Genomic DNA, 21,229 nt, shown 5'->3' on the forward strand with positions numbered 1-21,229 from the left:
ATGGGAAAATATTATAGGGATTTTATCGAGAGAACCAGTTTTATGCTAACAGCTGATTCGCCTACAAAGTGACGTCATAGTTCCTCCACTCTATTCTCTTAATGAGTTCTGGGTGTGTTTCGAGTATAACGTGCATTGAACCAATCAGAATCTCATCTCCCATTCCCTTTAAGAGTCAGCTGCATAACGCCATGGTGCATTTGCTATTTACATGGCGAAGTGTGAAAACTGAACGCTTTAATAGGGAGAAAACATTTAAACAGAGCTTCTGCAGCGCAAGGATAAAGAACGAGCCTCCTCCATTCAGCCTCTTTACTTTTACTCTTTACACCTTTACTTTGGTGGAGGAAGGAAACGGTGGAAACTCACTCCACTGAAGACATCCATTAGCCCACATATTTCATTTAGTTTGTTAAGCGCAAAGATTTGATTCAAAACTATTTCTAAATTCAGTTCTAGTTTCCAGCAAACCAATGAGTAAACAATAATAATGAAGTGTTGAATGAGTTATATCCAAACACACATCCTGTTCATATGCCCCATATGGTGATGCAGACATCTCCAAAACCTGACAGGTGGACAAATCTAAATGAGTTTTTATTAAAACAAATATAAACATGCAGATTGCAGATGCAACATTACACAAAGTGGCGCGAAGGGATTTGCTATTTAAACAATGTGGTGCAAAATGAGAAAATTAGGGTTGCGTTGGTCTGAAAATAGCAACAAATCACGCCAAACACGCCTTATTGCACTGGGTGTATGATAGGGCCTTTAGTCTTTAAAACATTACACTGCAAAAAATGCTTTTCTTGCTTAGATTTTTTGTCTTGTTTCTAGTCTAAATATCTAAAATTTCTTATATCAACAAGAATTTTCTAGACAAGCAAAACAAATTGTCTTGTTTTGAGAAATAATATGCCAATATTAAGTGAGTTTTTCCTTAAAACAAGCAAAATAATCTGCCAATGGGGTAAGCAAATTAATCTTGTTTTTTTCTTTTGACGTAAGATTATTTTGCTTACCCCATAGGCAGATTAACTTGCTTGTTTTACGGAAAAAATTCACTTAATATTAGCATATTATTTCTCAAAACAAGACAGTATGTTTTGCTTGCCTAGAAAATTCTTCTTTATTTAGGAATTGTTAGATATTTAGACTAGAAACAAGACAAAAAATCTCAAAAAAAAAGTAAGAAAAGCATTTTTGCAGTGTAAGAATGAGCAAAAACATGTGCATATATTCTGGTCCTGATTGGCTGTTTCCTTTCTCATCTCGACTCCGCCCACTAGTGTTTATTTTCAGCTCTAGATTCAGCTTTAGGCCGCTGCAGCTAATAGCAGAACAGCATCTACTGGGGAAGCGGGGCTAAAGATAGTAAGGCCCCATTTGATTGGTCAAATTTAGATAACAACAAGTGCATTAATTAAATGTGATATCATCAAACATGTCTGCGATACATGTGACATGTACTATTATAGCCATAATGATAATTTTGCGATATATTTTGCAGCCCCAGTTAGGATTGCTGAATAAACTCGCCAACATTAAAAAGGAAGCAGCAAACACTTCCTGTGTCTTTTGTTTTTAGTGTCAGTGGTGATTTTAAACAAGCCCTGATGCAAACTCATCTGCAGTTTGTCCGATGCTAACAACAGTTATACAATTACCCAAAGAAAAATAACATAAAATAATATAGAAAACACACACATACACGAAGTAAACAAAAGCGGCCAAATTATACAACCCAGAACATCCACTCATGACAAACAAACATTGCTTTACTTTGTATATCTTATTTCTATATTGTATTTTTTGTTTAATTTTAGTTGAAATTATGAAAAAGAGATGCTTTGTTATTTTTTTAGCTTATGTGTAATATTTGTTTTATTTAAAATTTAGTTTTAGTATGCATTGTACTTATAAACGTAAAATTTATCAAAAAAAAAAAAAGAAATATATATATATAAATATATATATATATATATATATATTTATTTATTAAACATATTATTTAGTAAAACAATTCCAAAGTTTAGGCCTGGCAATCAAAAACACAAAATCACCATTTAACTTTAATCTGGATCTTAAAAAAAAAAAAAAAAAAACAGTTCAAGTTTCTTATCAAAAAGTAAGCGTTAAAGAAACTCATTCATACAGACACTATATTTATTCTGGAACAGTCTCAATGTTTATACATAGTGTTGCAAATGTTCCCTTCTGATATTAGCCACATCAAAAACTCCACTTCATCAAAACGAAATAACACAAGCTCACAAATAACACCTTAGCTCTCTTTCTAAGGAAGTCAAATCAAATGCGATGTCAGATTAGAAACTCTCGGTTTTGCTTTGTACATTAGCGCTGTACAATATATGATTTGAGCATTGATATCACAAAGTGTGTATCTGCAATAGTCACATCGCAGGATTAAATTATTTATGAAAGATTAAAAGATAAAGATATTATTAAATATTATTATTATTATTTATACAATGATGATTTTTTTTTTTTTACATTTGATCATTTTCTGTACTTGATCACTGTTAAGAGTCCCATAAAAACATAAAGCACTGTTCATTTATTTATTTTTGTTTTGTAATTTATTATAATTTATGCAGATGCACTGCAATAAAAAAGTAAATCCAAATGATGAAATCTTAAATAGAGCTGTTCAAGTTATCTGGTGTAATAATTATATACCTATTGCGATATACACTTACTGGCCACTTTATTAAGTACACCTATTTAACTGATCATTAACGCAAATTTTTAATCAGCCAATCACATGGCAGCAACTCAACACATTTAGGCGTAGACATGGTCAAGACGATCTGCTTGTGTTAACACTTGTTATAACCAAGGTAAGTAGAATAGCATCTCTGAACGCACAACATGTCCAACCTTGAGGCAGATGGGCTACAGCAGCAGAAGACCACACCGGGTGCCGCTCCTGTCAGCTAAGAACAGGAAACTGAGGCTACAATTCACACAGGCTCAACAAAACTGGACAATAGAAGATTGGAGAAACGTTGCCTGCTCTGATGAGTCTCCATTTCTGCTGCCACATTCAGATGGTCGGGTCAGAATTTGGCATCAACAACATGAAAGCATGGACCCACTGTTGTTGACCAAGTCCATCCCTTTATGACCACAGTATATCCATCTACTAAAGGCTACTTCCAGCAGGATAACGCACCATGTCATAAAGCGTAGTCCATCTCAGATTGGTTTCTTGAACATGACAATGAGTTCACTGTACTCAAAAGGCCTCCACAATCACCAGATCTCAATCATAGATGTGCAGTCGATAAATTTGCAGTAACTGCATCAAGGTATCATGTCGATATGGACCAAAATCTTGTTAAATTTATCTCATGAAGGATTAAAGCAGTTCTGAAAGCAAAAGGGGGTCCAACCCAGTACAAGTAAGGTGTACCTAACAAAGTGGCCAGTGAATGTATATTATAGCAAAACAAAATATTGTGCAGCCCGACAATAGATTGTTGGTTGGGTGCATTAATGAAGTTCTGTTAAAGTGTGTGTGTGTGTGTGTGTGTGTGTGTGTGTGTGTTTTGTCAGTGTAATTAAAACACCAGCTGCTCCGTCATCAGACATCTGCAGTGAACAGACCAGCTTTCCCAGCCGCTGCTGAAGAGGAAGTGTTCGCTCTGCTTCCTCTCGATGTGGGCGCTGAAATCAGAAGTGAGTTAGTGCGCAAGTGGGCCGGGAGTCCCCGAGATCATATTAAAGAGCCGCAGGAACAACCTTCAGTATATCGAGTGAACAAAACCACAAGCGAAAACAGACCGATTTTCAAGAATGGAGATCTGTAGAGGCTCCAACACAGCAATAAAGAGAGGAGAAGGGTTATATTCGTCAATAATGAGTCAAATGTCAAATTTAAAAGGTCTAAACCATAGTAATCTCAGACCGCTGTAATTCACAGATGATGTCTAATAAATTGAGGATCTCTGCGGATGTGTGTATGTGTGTGTGTGGGTGTTTTTACGGTGTTTTCTAGAACATCCCTGTTCAAAAATGACCTCAGTTCATGACCTTTATGTGCTAAAATTCCCTTTCCTGGTGTAATATTTGAATATAATCGGAATCCACCATTTGAGATTTGATTGTCAAAACCTTTGTTTGGCACACTGGTGATCAGTAACACACTATATTACAGTAATGACTCAATTGTATATTGTTATTGTGGGCACATCAAAATACCGTAAATTATTCTGCCACTGAACTAAGCTTTCTTTAGAGCTCACTTTATCCAAACAAGAACAGTCAGAGAAGAAAAACGTGAGAACAAATAATTTCCAAGAACTACTTGTCTGCTTTTATTCACCAAAGGCACATTAAATAAATAAAGTGTCAGTAAAAATGTGTCATATGTAATAACATTAACAACTGTGACTTAGGCATACGCAAAATATATAAATATGAGCATAATAATAACTCTTTTTGTAAATATAGCATATATCAGGTTAACCAGTTAAACTCTGCTGTTATTTTGGGATTTCCGCCTGGATTTTGCTGACCCAAATTTAAAAGCTTCCCAAATCCACATGCAGAGGTGTAAATGCAAAAATTTGGTATCATTTAAAAAAAAAAAACTTTGAAATTTCATAAAACACTATTGAAAGTGTTTAAATATCTGAATATGTCGTCTGTGTTATAATAAACACCTAAAAAAAGAGGTGCTTTTTGTATTTTTTTTTATAATCTCAAATTTGAGAGTGTACCTTTTAGGTTCTGTGTGGTCTAGGGGTGCTGTAATTAATTTTTGTGGTTCCTGTACATGTCTGTAATGATAGGAAAAAAGAAAAATATCTTGTTGCATTAACTACGTGTTCACCGCTAATGTCTGCTAAATGTAAAATTGAAATGTTACAAATATTTTTGATGTCTTTGACAATTCAAACATGAGCTGAAAATGGAGACGGTTCACTCCACAACCCAGCAGGTGGGAATGCGGGAAAAACCAGCTCCTGCTGCCTTTGCATCGGAGTCTGCTGAAACTCGACTTCAAATCACCCCAACTCACACATATGGTCATTTCAATATTTGAATGTTCTAAATTAACCAAACTGACTTTATCGATCATGTTCGATATCATTTGAAATGTCTCAGTGCAACTGGTACAATGGTCTCATTCTCTCAGAAATAGACATAATCAAAACAATAAATATATAACTTCAGGCATCTTTTGAACCACTGTGAAGGGTATGACTTTTCCACAGGCAGCACTAAATGTGAATGCCTTTTGTTATGCACACACCCCTTTCCTTGAGGGGATTCTTGGATTACTTAAGGTAAGGTTTGAGAAAGGCTCAGGGCGATTCTGCTTACTCAGATCAGCCCGTAACATGGAGCTTACGCTCCACGTCATGTATAATTTGAAGTCAGGTATGCATCTTTTCATCTTGGATTTATCTTTGATAATTTGATGTTTTGTATTGATCATTTATGAATTGACTGATTGAATTGGCATAATACATTTACCTGACTAATAAATTGTAATGTTTGAACATATTTTGCTCACTCTGTAATTATTAGTTCTAGTTTCAGCACATTTCTAAGCATAATAGTTTTAGAAACCTATTTCTAATAACTGATTTATTTCATCTTTGTCATGATGACAGTAAATAATATTTTACTTGATATTTTTCAAGACACTTCTATACAGCTTAAAGAGACATTTAAAGGCTTAACTAGGTTAATAAGGTGAACTAGGCAGGTTAGAGTAATTAGGCAAGTTATTGTATAATGATGGTTTGTTCTGTAGACTATTGAGAAAAAAAATAGCTTAAAGGGGCTAGTAATTTTGTCCCAAAATTGTTTTTAAAAAAATTAAAAACTGCTTTTATTCTAGCCGAAATAAAACAAGTAAGACTTTCTCCAGAAGAAACAATATTATCAGACATACTGTGAAAATTTCCTTGCTCTGTTAAACATCATTTGGGAAAATATTAAAAAAAGAAAAAAAAATTAAAAGGGGGCAAATAATTTTGACTTCAACTGTACATTTTACATTGAATATATTGATGTTTTACAGCATCATTCCTTCGATGTCAACCGATCCTTCAGAAATCATTTTAATATGCTGAACTGACAACAAAAATGTCTAATACGTTTCAATTTTTCAAGATTCAGTAAATAAAACATTCAAATAAACAGATTTAATTTGAAACTGAATCTACGGCAACATTATAAATGTCTTTACTGTCACTTTTATTCAATGTAGCGCCTCCCTGCTGAAAATGATAATTTTCTTTAAAATACAAACTTAACCAAAACTAACCATATTTGTTTTGTTAGCTCGCATTGTTGTTTTGTGCTGAACAATTCATCTGTGCATGTCATTAGGATAAGAAAATAGTTTGCCCTTGTGATCTAAAATTGAAATCTGCAAATGCACTTCCTGTTTATGTTCAGATAAATTCTCAGATTAGGTCAGTCAGAGGTATTGGGCAGGACTAACATACTTAAACACTTAAAGCAACTTAAAGTGTCAGTTCTGAAAACAAACAGAAATGTTGTCAGCTCATGAATAAAAAACTAAAACTAGAAGGAGAAGTCTATTAGGGTGTTATAACTCTCCTAAAACCCATTTCCAGATCTTTCTGAAAGAATTGCCTACTTTAATAGATCCAATCAGCTTTCAGTAGAAAAAACAAGCCACGCCCACTGTTTTCTCATTTAATATTCCGTTTCTCTAGGAATTGCGTCACAATAAGAAAAAAATTAATAAATAAGAAACAGTCGTAACTTCTGGTTCATGCGGACTTTAAACTACTGTGAATTAGTAAGCACTGGTGTATTTATGAGTAGGGTTTAAAAAGAAGTCTGCGGTACCTTAAACTTGTCCAGCAGGTGTGACAGTCGACTGAAGAGATGTTCAGCTTTGCTGAAGATAGTCAGGAAGCCGCTGGCGTTGCGCTCAATCATCCGGGTGAATATGGGCTCCTCGCCCGTCTCACTCACTCCTTTAAACTGGTTCGGGATGCTGATGAACCTTTTCATCTCACGGTAATACTTGGCTCTGACCTCCTCGAATGCAGGACGAAACTGTAGACGACCCTGCCTGAAGAAAAACATCAGATAAGTGAGTAAATGACTGGATGGTCTTTTGAAGAAAAAAACACACACACGCACGCACGCACACACACACACACACACACACACACACACACACACACACACATTTATTAAATATTATAAGACATTAATAATATTATGTAATTATAATTATTATTAATATTGATATTATAACAGCTATTAATATTATGAGAATGCACAAAACTTTAGTTTGGCGTCTTGTTAAGGATAGAACAATTATTTCTCTGATTGTTTGTTATGGAATATATCAGTGCATTAAGTTCCTAATGTAACACAGTGATTTTGCACTTGTTGGACTCAAGGAAGTATAGATTCTACATTTGGTCACTAACAGAGATCCAAATAATTAAATGAGCAGAAGACATCAGATCTTACTTGAAGACGAGGTCGATGTTAATTTCTGGCAGGTTCTTGTTGAGGGCCTCCAGTCCCACCTGATACTGATGCTCCAGAGCTTTATACAGCTGATGGTTCCAGTGCTGCCGCCAGGCCCTCATGTCTCCGGCTCCAAAACCCTGAACACACACACACTTACAGTTAAAGTCAGAACTATTAGCCCTTCTGAATTATTGGTATATTGTTTATTTGTATACCCTGTATATTTCTGTTTTTTCAGCACATTTCTAAACATAATAGTTTTAATAACTCATTTTTAATAGCTGATTTATTTTATCTTTGTCATGATGACAGTAAATAATATTTGACTAGATATTTTTAAGACACTAGTATTCAGCTTAAAGTGACATTTAAAGGCTTAACTAGGTTAATTAGGCAAGTTAGGGTAATTAGGCAAGTTTTTGTATAACAGTGGTTTGTTCTGGAGACAATGCAAATCCAATATTGCTTAAGGGTGGTAATAATATTGACCTTAAATGGCTTTAAAACAATTAAAAACTGTTTATACTCTAGCTAAAATAAAACAAACAAGACTTTCTCCAGAAGAAAAAATATTATAGGAAATACTGTGAAAATTTCCTTGCTCTGTTAAGAAATATTGAAAGAGAATAACTATTTCACAGGAGGGTGAATAAATTTGTATATGTATAATGTAAACGAATGTACAAAAGCACATTATAATGACCCAAAAGAAGCAGCTGCAGAATTGAGTAAAATGTAAACAGAGATGCTTTGCAGACAGAAGCAAAATCGAGAAATCATGATGACCTGAGACTCCAGTGTGGCAAATCCAGCCCTGAGATCCTGAAGACCATCTTTCCATCTCTGCTGCTGACGCAACAGATCCACTCCCATCAAACCCACCACCTGTCAAACACACACACAGACAGGGAGAGACAGCTCTTACACGTTCATATGACCGTGTGTCTGGAAAACAAGTTAAATGTTCATTTATAAACAAACAAGCGACTGTCTTATGAATAGATGTTGGAATGATCAAATGATTAAACAGATTAACTGCAGAACAAAACAGCACAGTGCTGCATTGAGATGCACAAATGCCCTGCTTTGGCTTTCTTTGATTAAGAAAAAACAGCTAAGAGTTTTGAAAAGTCATTTGCTTGTGTTTTATAAGGCCTGTGACTGTGTAGGATTTCAAGCGAGCGTAAAGCATTCGGCACAAGAAATTATAATTTGTAGCTTTAACAAAGATTGATTGTGTTTAACTATTTATACTATGTTAAGACTGTACAGTGTTTTTTATTTTTTTACATCTGATTTTTTAGTTTCTCTACATCAAGGCTGCTCAATCCTGTTCCTGGAGATCGACCTTCCTGCAGATATCAGTTGCTACCCTTGTCAAACACACCTGCCTGTAATTATCACATGGTGTTCAGGTCCTAATTAATTGGTTCAGGTGTGTTTGATATGGGTAGCAACTGAAATCTGCAGGAAGGTGGCTCTCCAGGAACAGGATTGAGCAGCCCTGCTCTACATGGATAGGATAACGTGCTGTTTATTTAATTAGCATCTTTGCATTTATTAATGCATGTAATTAAAAAGCTTTAAATGAGATTAAAATTGCATTTACATTGCATAATACACTCACCGGCCACTTCATTAGGAACACCTAATACACCAACTGCTCGTTAACGCAAATTTCTAATCAGCCAATCACATGGCAGCAACTTAATGCATTCAGGCATGGTCGAGAAGATCTGCTGTAGTTCAAACTGAGCATCAGAATGGGCAAGAAAGGAGATTTAAGTGACTATAAACGTCGAATGGTTGTTGGTGCCAGACGGGCTGATCTGAGTATTTCAGAAACTGCTGATCTACTAGGATTTTCACGCACAATCATCTCTAGGGTTTACAGAGAATGGTCCAAAAAAGAGAAAATATCCAGTGAGCGGCAGTTCTGTGGGCGCAAATGCCTTGTTGATGCCTGAGGTCAGAGGAAAATGGCCAGACTGGTTCCACTTGATAGAAAGGCAACAGTAACTCAAATAAGCACTCGTTACAACCGAGGTCTACAGAAGAGCATCTCTGAACACACAACACGTCCAACCTTGAGGCAGATGGGCTACAGCAGCAGAAGACCACACCGGGTGCCGCTCCTGTCAGCTAAGAACAGGAAACTGAGGCTACAATTCACACAGACTCACCAAAACTGCACAATAGAAGATTGGAGAAACGTTGCCTGCTCTGATGAGTCTCCATTACTGCTGCCACATTCAGATGGTCGGGTCAGAATTTGGCGTCGTCAACATGAAAGCCTGGATCCATCCTGCCTTGTATCAACAATTCAGGCTGGTTATGGTGGTGTAATGGTGTGAGGGATGTTTTCTTGGCACACTTTGGGTCCATCACTACCAATTGAGCATCGTGTCAACGCCACAGCCTACCTGAGTATTGTTGCTGACCATGTCCATCCCTTTATGAGCACAGTGTCTCCATCTTCTGATGGCTACTACCAGCAGGATAACTCTCCATGTCATGAAGCATGAATCATCTCTAAATGATTTCTTGAACATGACAATGAGTTCACAGTACTCAAATGGCCTCCACAGTCACCAGGTCATATCCTGTGTTATAAAGGCAGCACTTTGGGTTAAGTTAGTCAAAGACCAACATGTTTATATTGATGCTGAGAAACTGTACTATTCACTATCTTCACTAAAATCTTCTCCCTTGTAGAACTTTTGTCAGCTTACTTATTTTATGTATTAGAGTAATCAAATACATTGGCGAGCCTCCCAAGAGCGGTTAAGCCAAATATTATGATGTCATAATCTTTTAGTATGTTATTTTGTGACTGTTGTGAACAATAAATAATTTTAAGTTTGCCGTTTTAACAAAGATTAATTAAGCTAAATTAATTTTCTCTCAACACCAGATGCTGAAAAGCTTGTCCATGCTTTTATTACGTCTCGTCTAGATTTGTGTAACTCTTTATTTGGGGGTCTGCCAGCCAATTCACTTAAGATCTTACAATATGTTCAAAACTCAGCCGCACGTGTGTTAACTCACACATCATCTCGCTCTCACATTACTCCTGTTCTTCAGCAGTTACACTGGTTGCCTGTAAAGCCACGCATCGATTTTTTTTTTTTTTTTTTTGACCTTCACTGTGAGTTTATTTGTGGGCTTAAATACTCTTTTTTTTTTTTTTTTTTTTTTTTTTTAGTATATGCAAAAATCATACAAATACAAGAAAACATCAACAGATAACAAATACAAAGCAACAAAACAAAAACAACAAAAACATCAACAATATAGTCAGGTACTGGTATGTGCGTGAGTGTGTGCGTGTGAGTGTGTGTATGCATGTAAAGGTAACTTGGTGGACAGGTCAGAGTACATACATTAGGAACAATAACAGTCAATAAATGAATCAAGTGTCACAGATATAGATAAAACATATAGAAAGAAACCAGTCAGAGGTAGGGAGTAACAACAATGCTTATTAATGTATGATAGTAAATATGAGAGTAAAAAGAGAGAAAGGACAACAGTAATAACTGACAACAATAATAATAAATCACAAGTGCTACACCAACTACTACTACAGAAAGTTACTTATATTACAACTACTACTGCTTCTACTACAGCCACAACCACGACTACTACTACTACAATGTCTACTAATACTGATACTACTACAACGACTACCACTACTGATACTACTATAGCGTTTGCTACAATTAATACAACAATGTCTACTGCGACTACTACTACTACTACTATTACCACTACTACTACTACTACTACAATCACTTTTACTACATCTACATCAACAACATCTACTACTGATATTACTACACCAACAACGACTACTACTACTACTACTGTAACCACCACACCATTACTACTTCTGCTACTACTATACCAATGACATCTATTACTACATGAACTACAACTTCTATAATCTCCGTAACAATTACTCAATAACAATCGATACTATTACAATGACTACTACTTCAACTACTACTACTACTACTACTACTACAACTACTACCGTTACAACTACAACAACTGCAACCTTACTAATGATAATGGTATAAATACTTGTAATAATGATAATGAAAAGATAACAGGACAAGTCAGAACAGTATTAATAATAATGATAACAAAAAATAAAAGTAATACCATTTATGACAAAGATGTCGAGGAAAGGGGAGGGTGGGAAATCAGGGAGAAGACAAGTAATAATAATAAATAATAATAATAATAATAATAATAATAATAATACTAAATACTAAATACTAAATACTAATACTATAATAATAATAAAGTCACGCATCGATTTTAAAACATTGATTTTACCTTACAAAGCTGTTCATCGTTCTGCACCTGATTATATATGTGACCTGATATCTACCTCCTCATCCTCTCGCAATCTAAGTTCTGCTTCGAGCTCACCTTGTATCAGCCCAGTTGCAAACTTAGCAGCATGGGAGGCAGGGCTTTCTCTTATCGTGCACCTAAATTGTGGAATGCTCTCCCCACAAACATCAGAAACTCCAGTTCCTGGACTATGCATATTTTTATCATTATTATCATTTTTACTTTTTTGTGTATTTCATGTTCTTATGTGTGTTGATGCTCTTGTTAGCGCTTTGAGTTTGAGAAAAGCTCAATATAAATAAAATGTATTATTATTTTTATTATTATTATCATATGAGGACTTAAATTTTTTAATTACATTTTATATTTATTTTTGGATATTTTATGCAGAAGCACTCCCCTACAAAATCATCCCAATAAATGTAAAATTGTGAAATCTTCCCAACAGTAACTCGAGTCATATTGTGAAATTATATTCATATCGCAGAAACACAAAATATTGCAATGTCAGTCTTTTCCAATATTGTGCAGCCCGAGTATACAGCTGCATCCCAAAAAGCACACTATACTATGCAACTTGTATGCAAATGTACTTGCACACTCAACAGCATAGTATATGAATGTAATGTCATCCCAAATTAAACACTAACATTTATTTACTAAGCGGAATTCAAACGGTTTCCCAGATGACGTTTGACGGTTGCCAAATTAGCAAAATAAATGACCAAACTATCAAATAATACCTGCCATGAGTATAACCACATTTACCATCAGAAAGGGGGCATAATCACTCACATAGGAGAATTTTGCTTTCACAATTCAAATTAAAGAAAATAATCAAACACCAGCGCCTGCTAGTTCTGCCTCTTCATCAGTGGCTCAGTAACACAGCTGTTGAGTGTGTGAAGTGTCTAATATTACACACTTGCTTTTAACGGTAGAATAAGTGCATCACACGAGTCTTTTAAGTGCACTTATTCTTTTAGCATATAACCAGTATTTCAGAGTGAATGCACTACTTGTTATTAAGTAAATTTTTTAAATTAGATTATTTTAAAGTAAAGGTCACACTTTACAATAAGGTTCATTAGTTAATGTTAATTAATGCATTTACTAAGATGAATAAACAATGCATTTACTACTGTATATGTTCATGTTAGTTAACGTTAGTTAATGAAAATACAGTAGTTCATTGTTAGTTCATGTTAACTCATGGTGCATTAACTAATGTTAACAAGCATGGACTTGGATGTTAATAATGCAATAATAAATGTTCAATCATAATTAATAAATGCTGTACATGTGTTGTTCATGATTAGTTCATGTTAGTAAATGCATTAACTAATGAACCTCATTGTAAAGTGTTACCAAAGTAAATTATTAGGTAGATTATTAAGTAAAACTCGCCTCAGACGGTTTAGTTTAGTCTGCATCAAACCTGCAGGAAAATGTCAGGCTTTGCTGAAAGGCTGATTATTTTACCAACAATGGTGGTGGCCTATTACAGGTTTCAAAGAAAAATCTCAATATTAAAAAAGAAACATAAGCTGGACCACAACAGATCAGATCAATGTCATAATGAATGCTCAAATAATGCAGTCTATAGTTTATAGCAAGCATCATGTTAATATACAGCAGGCCTATAGGTCTGTTATTTTTACTAAAGAAAATATATCATTTGTGTTTATCACCAGAACTATAGAAAATGTATTATGTTAACCCTCTCAAGGCAGACGTTGCTGATTTGCAACAGTTAAAAGCATAGATTTTGCCTGTTTCTAAAATTTAATTTGACCCTGAAAGGGTTAATAATACTTCCGTTTTTTTTTATTTTAAATAAAAAAACGGCACAGTATCGGGATTGGATCTGTATTGGTCGATACTCCAAATTTTGGTATCGGGATCAGATTGGTTCCAAAAAAAATAGTATCGGTGCATCCCTAGTAATGTTGGACACTTCACACACACTTACCGACCACAGTTTTGGCATAGACTGTAAAATATATGGACGTAGTATCCGTGACGTCACCCATAGGTTTCTAAAGAGCGCAAAAGAAGCCACAAGTAGGCGCAGCCAACCGTCGCCATTTTGTTCGCGCGTCATCACACCCACGGCAGGATACCAAACAAGGGCAAAGAGGCGGAGAGTGAGCGGAGCTACAGACGCATGCTGCATTTTGCTTGGACCTGGTTCATACACCTGGTTTACTTTGGGAGAACGCTTAATACTTTATCACCTGTGACTCGTTTGTGTTCTGACCACTTGTGCTTGGTTGTACACTACATCAATAAAGTGTTTAGACTTTTAAAAACACTGCTGTAATACATTGAGCCACTAAACATTGTTCTTATGACGTTTCTCAACAGGAGGAAAACGCGAATTACATCCAAACACCTCAGATATAGTCTGTGTTAGTTAATGTAAGACTATTAATGAAATCCAGCATAACACTGTATGACAACACTTCAGATGACTGTTCTAGAGCCTACAGCTAATCAACCTGACAGATTCTGGAGTGCATAACATCTCTAAATATAAATATAAACGATAAATGATCTTAAATAAAACAAATACATGTATAGAGATGGTATATAAGTATATAACTTTATTACATGGGAAACAGAGGCCACGTGAACGGTTTGTGAGCACAATTAAGTGCACTCAGCATGCCATGCCATCTAATAATTGTAGAAAACAAGTCCAAAAGACAGTCGACTGTGTAAAGCCACATAAAACAACACAGAAATACGATAAACATGTCGAGTTCAGTGGCTAATCTGCCGGATTCAGCTGAGGTGACGTGACGGCGACCAACGTGACCTAGCTGTCACTCAAGTGGCCACGCCCTTAATTATGCAAACTTAATATAACTTAATATAAAGGAAACGGATGAGTTATTAAAAAATTCACCCCCTCACAGTTGTCATGAAGGGTGATATTAGCTGTATTAACCAAAATCTTTTTTTGTACCAGGCTGTAAACACCTTTTTTTTCTGCTGTAAAGTTGGCCATTCTAACAGTGGGCTCAATTGAAATTTGCTCTGTTTTGGAGCCAGGAGCGGCCAGGACTAGCGGAATTTCGAATGAATTGCAGTTTTAGTTACTTCCATATTGGCTTCCTGAGAGAGAGCGGGAGGTTGCCGCTTGAGTTTTGGCCATGTAGCAAAAGAGGCGGGGCTTCCGAAGAAGGGGTGGGGCTATCGGGCACTGACGTTTGATTACTTTTTTTATTTTAGATTGTGAAAGCAAAATTCTCCTACATTCAATTCAATTCAATTCACCTTTATTTCTATAGCGCTTTTACAACGTAGAGTGTGTCAAAGCAGCTTCTCTCAGAAGATCATAGTATATTGAAACAGAGTAGTTCTGTTTTTGTAGAGTTTAAGTTCAGTTCAGTTTAGCTCAGTTCAGTGTGGTTTAATAATCACTACTGAGAGTCCAAACACTGAAGAGCAAATCCATCAATGCGCAGCTCTATAGATCCCGAACCATGCAAGCCAGTGGCGACAGCCGAGAGGGAAAAACTTCAGTAATTTGCAAAAGTGACGAATTAAAAAACCTCAAGAGAAACCAGGCTCAGTTGGGCAAATGGTGAATGCGGTAATACTTATGCCAGGTAGTATTTGATAGTTTGGTCATTGCCTTAATTTGGCAATTGCCAAATGTCATCTGGGAAATGGTTTTAATTTCTGCCTAGTAAATAAACGTTAGTGTAGTAGGAGCAGAGATGAAGATGACCTTGTCAGTGAAGTCTGTGTGCCACTTTCTGAGCTTGCGGTTCTCTGTGGAGAGTCTCTCAGCGGCGCTCTGCAGTTTGCTGATGTACTGCTCCAGCTCTTTCGGATTCTCCCACGTCATCTGAAGCTTTCCACCTTCATCTCGAGACTGAGAGCGAGGATTCTGCTGCAAAACAAATCCCAAAAACAAATGATCTTCGTGTGAACTAGATACCTGATTATTTAAAGTATGACAGACTGAATTAGAAGACAAAATACTCTTCCTTTCAAAATGTTGTAGTTAGTAAGGTGAGAGCAACAGTGTAGGCAAAGAAATAGTTCACATGTGACAATAAAACCATTTTGAATGTTGCAAAAGATTCTATTTGAAATAACTGCTACTCTTTTCTATTCATCAGTCAAAAACCCTGAAAAATAGAATCAAGAAGGAAGCTTTCAAGAATATGAAGGATCATATCTGTTGAGCATCAAATCAGCATATCAGAAAACTTTGTGAAGGATCATGTGACACTAAATCTCATGCCATATCACCCTGCAGCCCAAGAGTGGTTACTCACTGAAGCTAAGCAGGGCTGAGCCTGGTCAGTACCTGGATGGGAGACCAATAGGGAACACTAGGTTGCTGTTGGAAGTGGTATTAGTGAGGCCACAGCAGGGGGCGCTCAACCTGTGGTCTATGTGAGTCCTAATGCCCCAGTAAAAGTGAAGGGGACACTACACTGTCAGTGCGCGCCGTCTTTCGGATGAGACGTTAAACCGAGTTCCTGACTCTCTGTGGTCATTAAAAATCCCATGGCACTTCTCGTGAAAGAGCAGGGGTGTAACCCTGGTGTCCTGGCCAAAGCCCCTCTATACGAGGCCCATACGATCATGGCCTCCCAATCATCCCCTTCCACCGAATTGGCTCTATCACTGTCCCTCCACTCCACCAATAGCTGGTGTGTGGTGAGCGCACTGGCGCTGTTGTCCTGTGGCTGCCGTCGCATCATCCAAGTGGATGCTGCACACTGGTGGTGGTGTGGAGAGACCCCCCTCATGATAGTGAAGCGCTTTCAGTGTGTGACCATACAGAATAAATGCGCTATATAAATACACGTTACATTACATTACATTACTAAATGAAACTGAAAATTCCAACTCAGGCTCATTCTGAAAACGTACCACTATATACATTTCTGGAGAACACCAAATTTGCCCCAGGAGCCACGTTGTTTTGCAGTTTTTGTTTTCGCGAATCCACTTGAGGCTGCTGTGTATGCTTTTTGAGATCCTTAATTTCTCGCGCGAGTGCCATTCGCGCCTGCTGTTCTCGCGTAAATCCACCAGACTGACTGACTGATCGACCGACCCACCCTCCTCCTTCCCTAAACCCAACCAATAGTGTTTTCAAAAGCACCGATTGCCCACCCACTCAACTAAATCGAGCTTCAAAAATCAATTCAGAAAAAGAAAAGTCCTCGCCTAACTTTTACCACGTTTCCAGATTTTACCATATTATAACCCTGTTATTTACTTGTTTACTTTAGTTTTTGGCTTCTGTTTTTGTCTTTCTGGAACTGTTCTTCGCTAGACTCGAACTCTGTCTTTGTGGTTAACTCCTCTCCGCATCCTCATGGCGAACTACTGGACAAACTGGTAGCAGTGGAAAAGCCGTCCATACGGAGGTAAGCGGTCAGCTGCAAGCACGAAAAGGAAAGGCGTCATACTGCTCCGTAGCATTCTTTTTAAAGACGAAATGCAGCCATATGTACCTCTGGCTACATAATTCGCGATCTCCAGAAATGTATATAGGGCTAAGTTTTCAGAATAAGACTGTGTTGGAAAATTTAGATTGGACATGCAGGATTACATTATAATATGTATTAAGATAGAAAACTGTCGGAATTTATTTTAAGGGATAATTATTAGTATTAATAAACCATTAACTGTGACTTTTCCCCTCAACAAACTTCTAATTTGTTGCTTATTAATAGTTATTAAGGTAGAAATTGGGTTTGTGTATTGGGTATGATGATAGATGTAGAATAAGATCATGCAGAATATGTCTTTTATACAGTAAGTGCTAATAAACAGCCAATATCTGGTAGGTAATAAGCCACTAGTTCAAAGAGAGAATTGGTCCTTCAACTAAAGTGTGGACTCTTATTTTAAATTATAATGATATTATACAGAACTTCAAAAAATAGCATTGATGATTAGGCGATCTTTCAAAACATTAGAAAATCACGGCAGTAGGAGAGAAGTATTACCTTGATGACCTGTTCAAAGGCCAGAGCACAGCCGAGCATCATGGGACGTTGAGAAGGGATCATCTGCTGATCAATGGTGTTGTAGAAATGAGCCACCTGTTGAACACAAATACAGAACAAACAAAAAAATGAACATCCCTACATAGAATGATATATTTAAGCTAATAATTCTCTTTGGGAGATGCTAATGAAAATATCAAGCGTAACCACATTTAAGCTACTTGCAAAAAGTAACTGTGAAAATGTGCAAAAGGATAATCAGTGGTTAATTTAATAGGCCCTATTATGCAAAAAGGGCGGCACGATGGCTCAGTGGTTAGCACTGTGGCAAGAAGGTCATTGGTTCGAGTCCCAATTTGGCCAGTTGGCTTTTCTTTGTGGAGTTTGCATGTTCTCCCCGTGTTGGTGTAGGTTCCCTCCGGGTGCTCCGATTTCCCCCACAGTCCAAACACATGCACTATAGGGGAATTATATGAACTAAATTGGCTGCAGTGTATGAGTGTGTGTGTGTGTGTGTATGGGTTTTTGTGACATATCAGGACACAAATCTGTATAATGACATGGGTATGACACAGGTATTACAAAAAGGAGGTGAAATATGAGGACAGTGGAGACGTCCTCATTTCTCAAAATGCTTATAAAACCTAAAGAATGAGTTTAATCAGAGAGTAAAGCAGCACACAGTCTCCTGTGATGGTTGGGTTTAGGGGTTGGGTGGGGTGAGGGCAGTATAATATACAGTTTGGACAGTATAAAATGAATGGAAACCTATGTAATGTCCCCAGTTTTCACAAAAACAAACGTGTGTGTGTGTGTGTGTGTGTGAATGTTAGAGTGTATGGGTGTTTCCCAGTACTGGGTTGTGGCTGGAAGACCAACTGCTGCGTAAAACATATGCTGGAACAGTTAGCAGTTCATTCCGCTGTGGCGACCTCTGATATAAAAGGGACAAAGCCGAAGGAAAATGAAAGTAAATGAATATTAGGCAAAAATTAGTTGATGTGTTTAGGGGGAGAAAAAAAGTCAATAAACATTTTAAGCTCTTTTCAAAAAAAATACTAGACTAAAATTCAAGAATTCCAGAAAGCTGTGTATGTTTGTTCACGGACCTGTTTGAGGATGATGGCCTGTCTGTAGAACTTCTCTGCCGTGTTTGCCGCCTGCTGGATCTTTGCAGGAATGGTGAAGCCCAGAGCCGAGAGCTGCCGTACCTCTCGGAGTAAACTAACCAGCCGGTCCGAGTACTGGATCTTCAGCTTGCCGTCCATGTGGTCCAACTCCATCACCCGATTACTGGCCTGCAAACTAAACAGCAAAGGAAAAATCAGAGTTCATGTCAATAAATGTGTAGAATTAGTGCTGCCAAATGATTTAATTGCATCCAAGATAAAAAGTTAGTGTTTACATAATATACGTGTATTTGTATAAATATTGAGTAAATATAAATTCATTCATTCATTTTCTTCAGCTCAGTCCGTTATTTATCAGGGGTTTCCACAGCAAAATGAACCAACTGGAAGGTGTCACCCAGTGTCAGCCTGCGGACTCCACCTCGATCCTCCGACTCCACTTTGGCTCTCTCCTCCCTCATCTCCTTCATGAGTCGTCAGCCTACCAGCTCCGCCAGGTTCCCTCATCCCTCCGTCTCCGCTTTCCTACACCTCTGGACTCCACTCCTTTGGCTACGACTCATCACTTCGTCCTACTGGCTACATTGAGCTCCTCCCTCCCTCCAGCGTCTCCTCGGTGCTCTGTCGCTTTGGCTCTGCTGCGGGCTTCTGAACCCACATCATCGCCTTGGTCGGGTGAGCTGCCTGCTCCACCAAGGCCTTCTAGGACCACGATGTCACCCTCGCCCATCTGCTCTGTCTCCTCCTTGGGCTCCACCTCTATCGGCGGCATCCTCCAGGGGCAGCCCCCCTGGAGTCGGTGGCCACATCTACTCCATGGCTCCTCCCTCCCTTGACTCCGTGCTGGGCTGTCCTCCTGGCTGTGTCCTGGGTCTCCTAACTCCCCTCCTGGTTTCTCCCTCCTGTTTGTCTCCTGGCTCCTCTTTCCTAAGATTCCTCCCTGGTTCCTCCCCCTCTCAGGCCTCTGTGTCTTGTATTTGTTGTTTAGAAGGTGCGAGGACGGGGATGGGGTAATGTCAGGTTCTGTGTTGTTGTGTTCCATGCAGGGCCGGTGCGTCCATTGAGGCGACCTAGGCGGCCGCCTAGGGCGGCAGTATAGCGAGGGCGGCGTCCGCGATACCTCCCTTACCACCCATATCCTCAGTTATGTCCGCGACACCTCCCTCACCACACGCGTCCTCGGATATATTCGCGTATAGACGACAGAATAGAGAGGGCAGCGTCAGCGACACCTCCATCAGCATCCATGTGTCTTCAGTTATATCCGCGCATAAGGCAGCAGAATAGAGGTCCGCGACACCCGCGCGTCCTCAGTTATATCCGCGCATAGGGCGGCAGAATAGAGGTCCGCGACACCCGCGCGTCCTCAGTTATATCCGCGCATAGGGCAGCAGAATAGAGGTCCGCGACACCCGTGCGTCCTCAGTTATTTCCGCGCATAGGGCGGCAGAATAGCGAGCGCGGTGTCCGCGACACCTCCCTCCCTCAGCACCCGCGCGTCCTCAGTTATATCCGTGCATAGGGTGGCAGAAAAGAGGTTCACAACACCTCACTTCATTTTCATAACCAGTCACTTTCGGTTTTACATTGGGGTTGAGGGCGGCGTGATCGTCCTCTGCCTAGAGCGGCAGTTCAGCTTGCTCCGGCCCTGGTTCCATGTGCTCCATGTTTATGTCATGTGACTTCCCCATGTGCTGTGATTCCTTTGTTCCATTTCCCTACAGCTAATGTTCAGTGTTTCCACCCGTGTCTCACCCCTGTGTTCAATTAGTTCTATTACATGCTGTGTATTTAAGTCCTGTGTTTTGTTTAGTCACATTTACCTTCAATAAAAAATGCTTTAAAGTCATACTTAATGAGATCTTTCAGCATTCAGGTTACCTGTGAGACTTTGATTTAGGAGTAGGGCCATATAATAAGTGATTTTTTAAGTATAAAGCACATTATATCTATAGAGTGTCCCTGTATACAAGTATTTATGCGTGTGTGTATGTGTTAACCTGATTCCAGATTTGGGATCAGAGAGTCCTGACAGCAGGTCTCTGGTCCAGTCTTCAAACTGCTCCTGCTCATAAGACCTCAGCTGCTCCTGCAGATCATCTGAGAAACGAAGCAGTGGCTGAAACCCCGACAGATCAGAAAGCAGCGCATCAGCCATCTTCAGAGAGTCCTCAACCTGCGCATACACACACACACACACACACACACACACACACACACACACACACCATTTAGCTGCTTTAA

General features: G+C 38.3%; 1 protein-coding gene across 2 annotated transcripts in view; it reads right to left on the reverse strand.

Annotated features, from left to right (window-relative positions):
* Nucleotides 1–21,229, reverse strand: part of dync2h1 (dynein cytoplasmic 2 heavy chain 1) — a 245,918-nt gene that overhangs the window by 201,086 nt on the left and 23,603 nt on the right. For both annotated transcript variants that reach the window (NM_001423300.1, NM_001423299.1), the window contains exons 12-18: nucleotides 20,986–21,161; nucleotides 18,965–19,160; nucleotides 17,856–17,951; nucleotides 15,608–15,772; nucleotides 8,290–8,388; nucleotides 7,501–7,640; nucleotides 6,862–7,090 (exon numbers count right to left, since the gene is read on the reverse strand). In NM_001423300.1, the coding sequence (NP_001410229.1) occupies nucleotides 6,862–7,090; nucleotides 7,501–7,640; nucleotides 8,290–8,388; nucleotides 15,608–15,772; nucleotides 17,856–17,951; nucleotides 18,965–19,160; nucleotides 20,986–21,161 (1,101 nt within the window). The remainder of the gene's footprint in view (nucleotides 1–6,861; nucleotides 7,091–7,500; nucleotides 7,641–8,289; nucleotides 8,389–15,607; nucleotides 15,773–17,855; nucleotides 17,952–18,964; nucleotides 19,161–20,985; nucleotides 21,162–21,229) is intronic.

This window comes from Danio rerio, chromosome 15 (assembly GCF_049306965.1).
Source record: "Danio rerio strain Tuebingen ecotype United States chromosome 15, GRCz12tu, whole genome shotgun sequence".
Taxonomy (NCBI): Eukaryota; Metazoa; Chordata; class Actinopteri; order Cypriniformes; family Danionidae; genus Danio; species Danio rerio.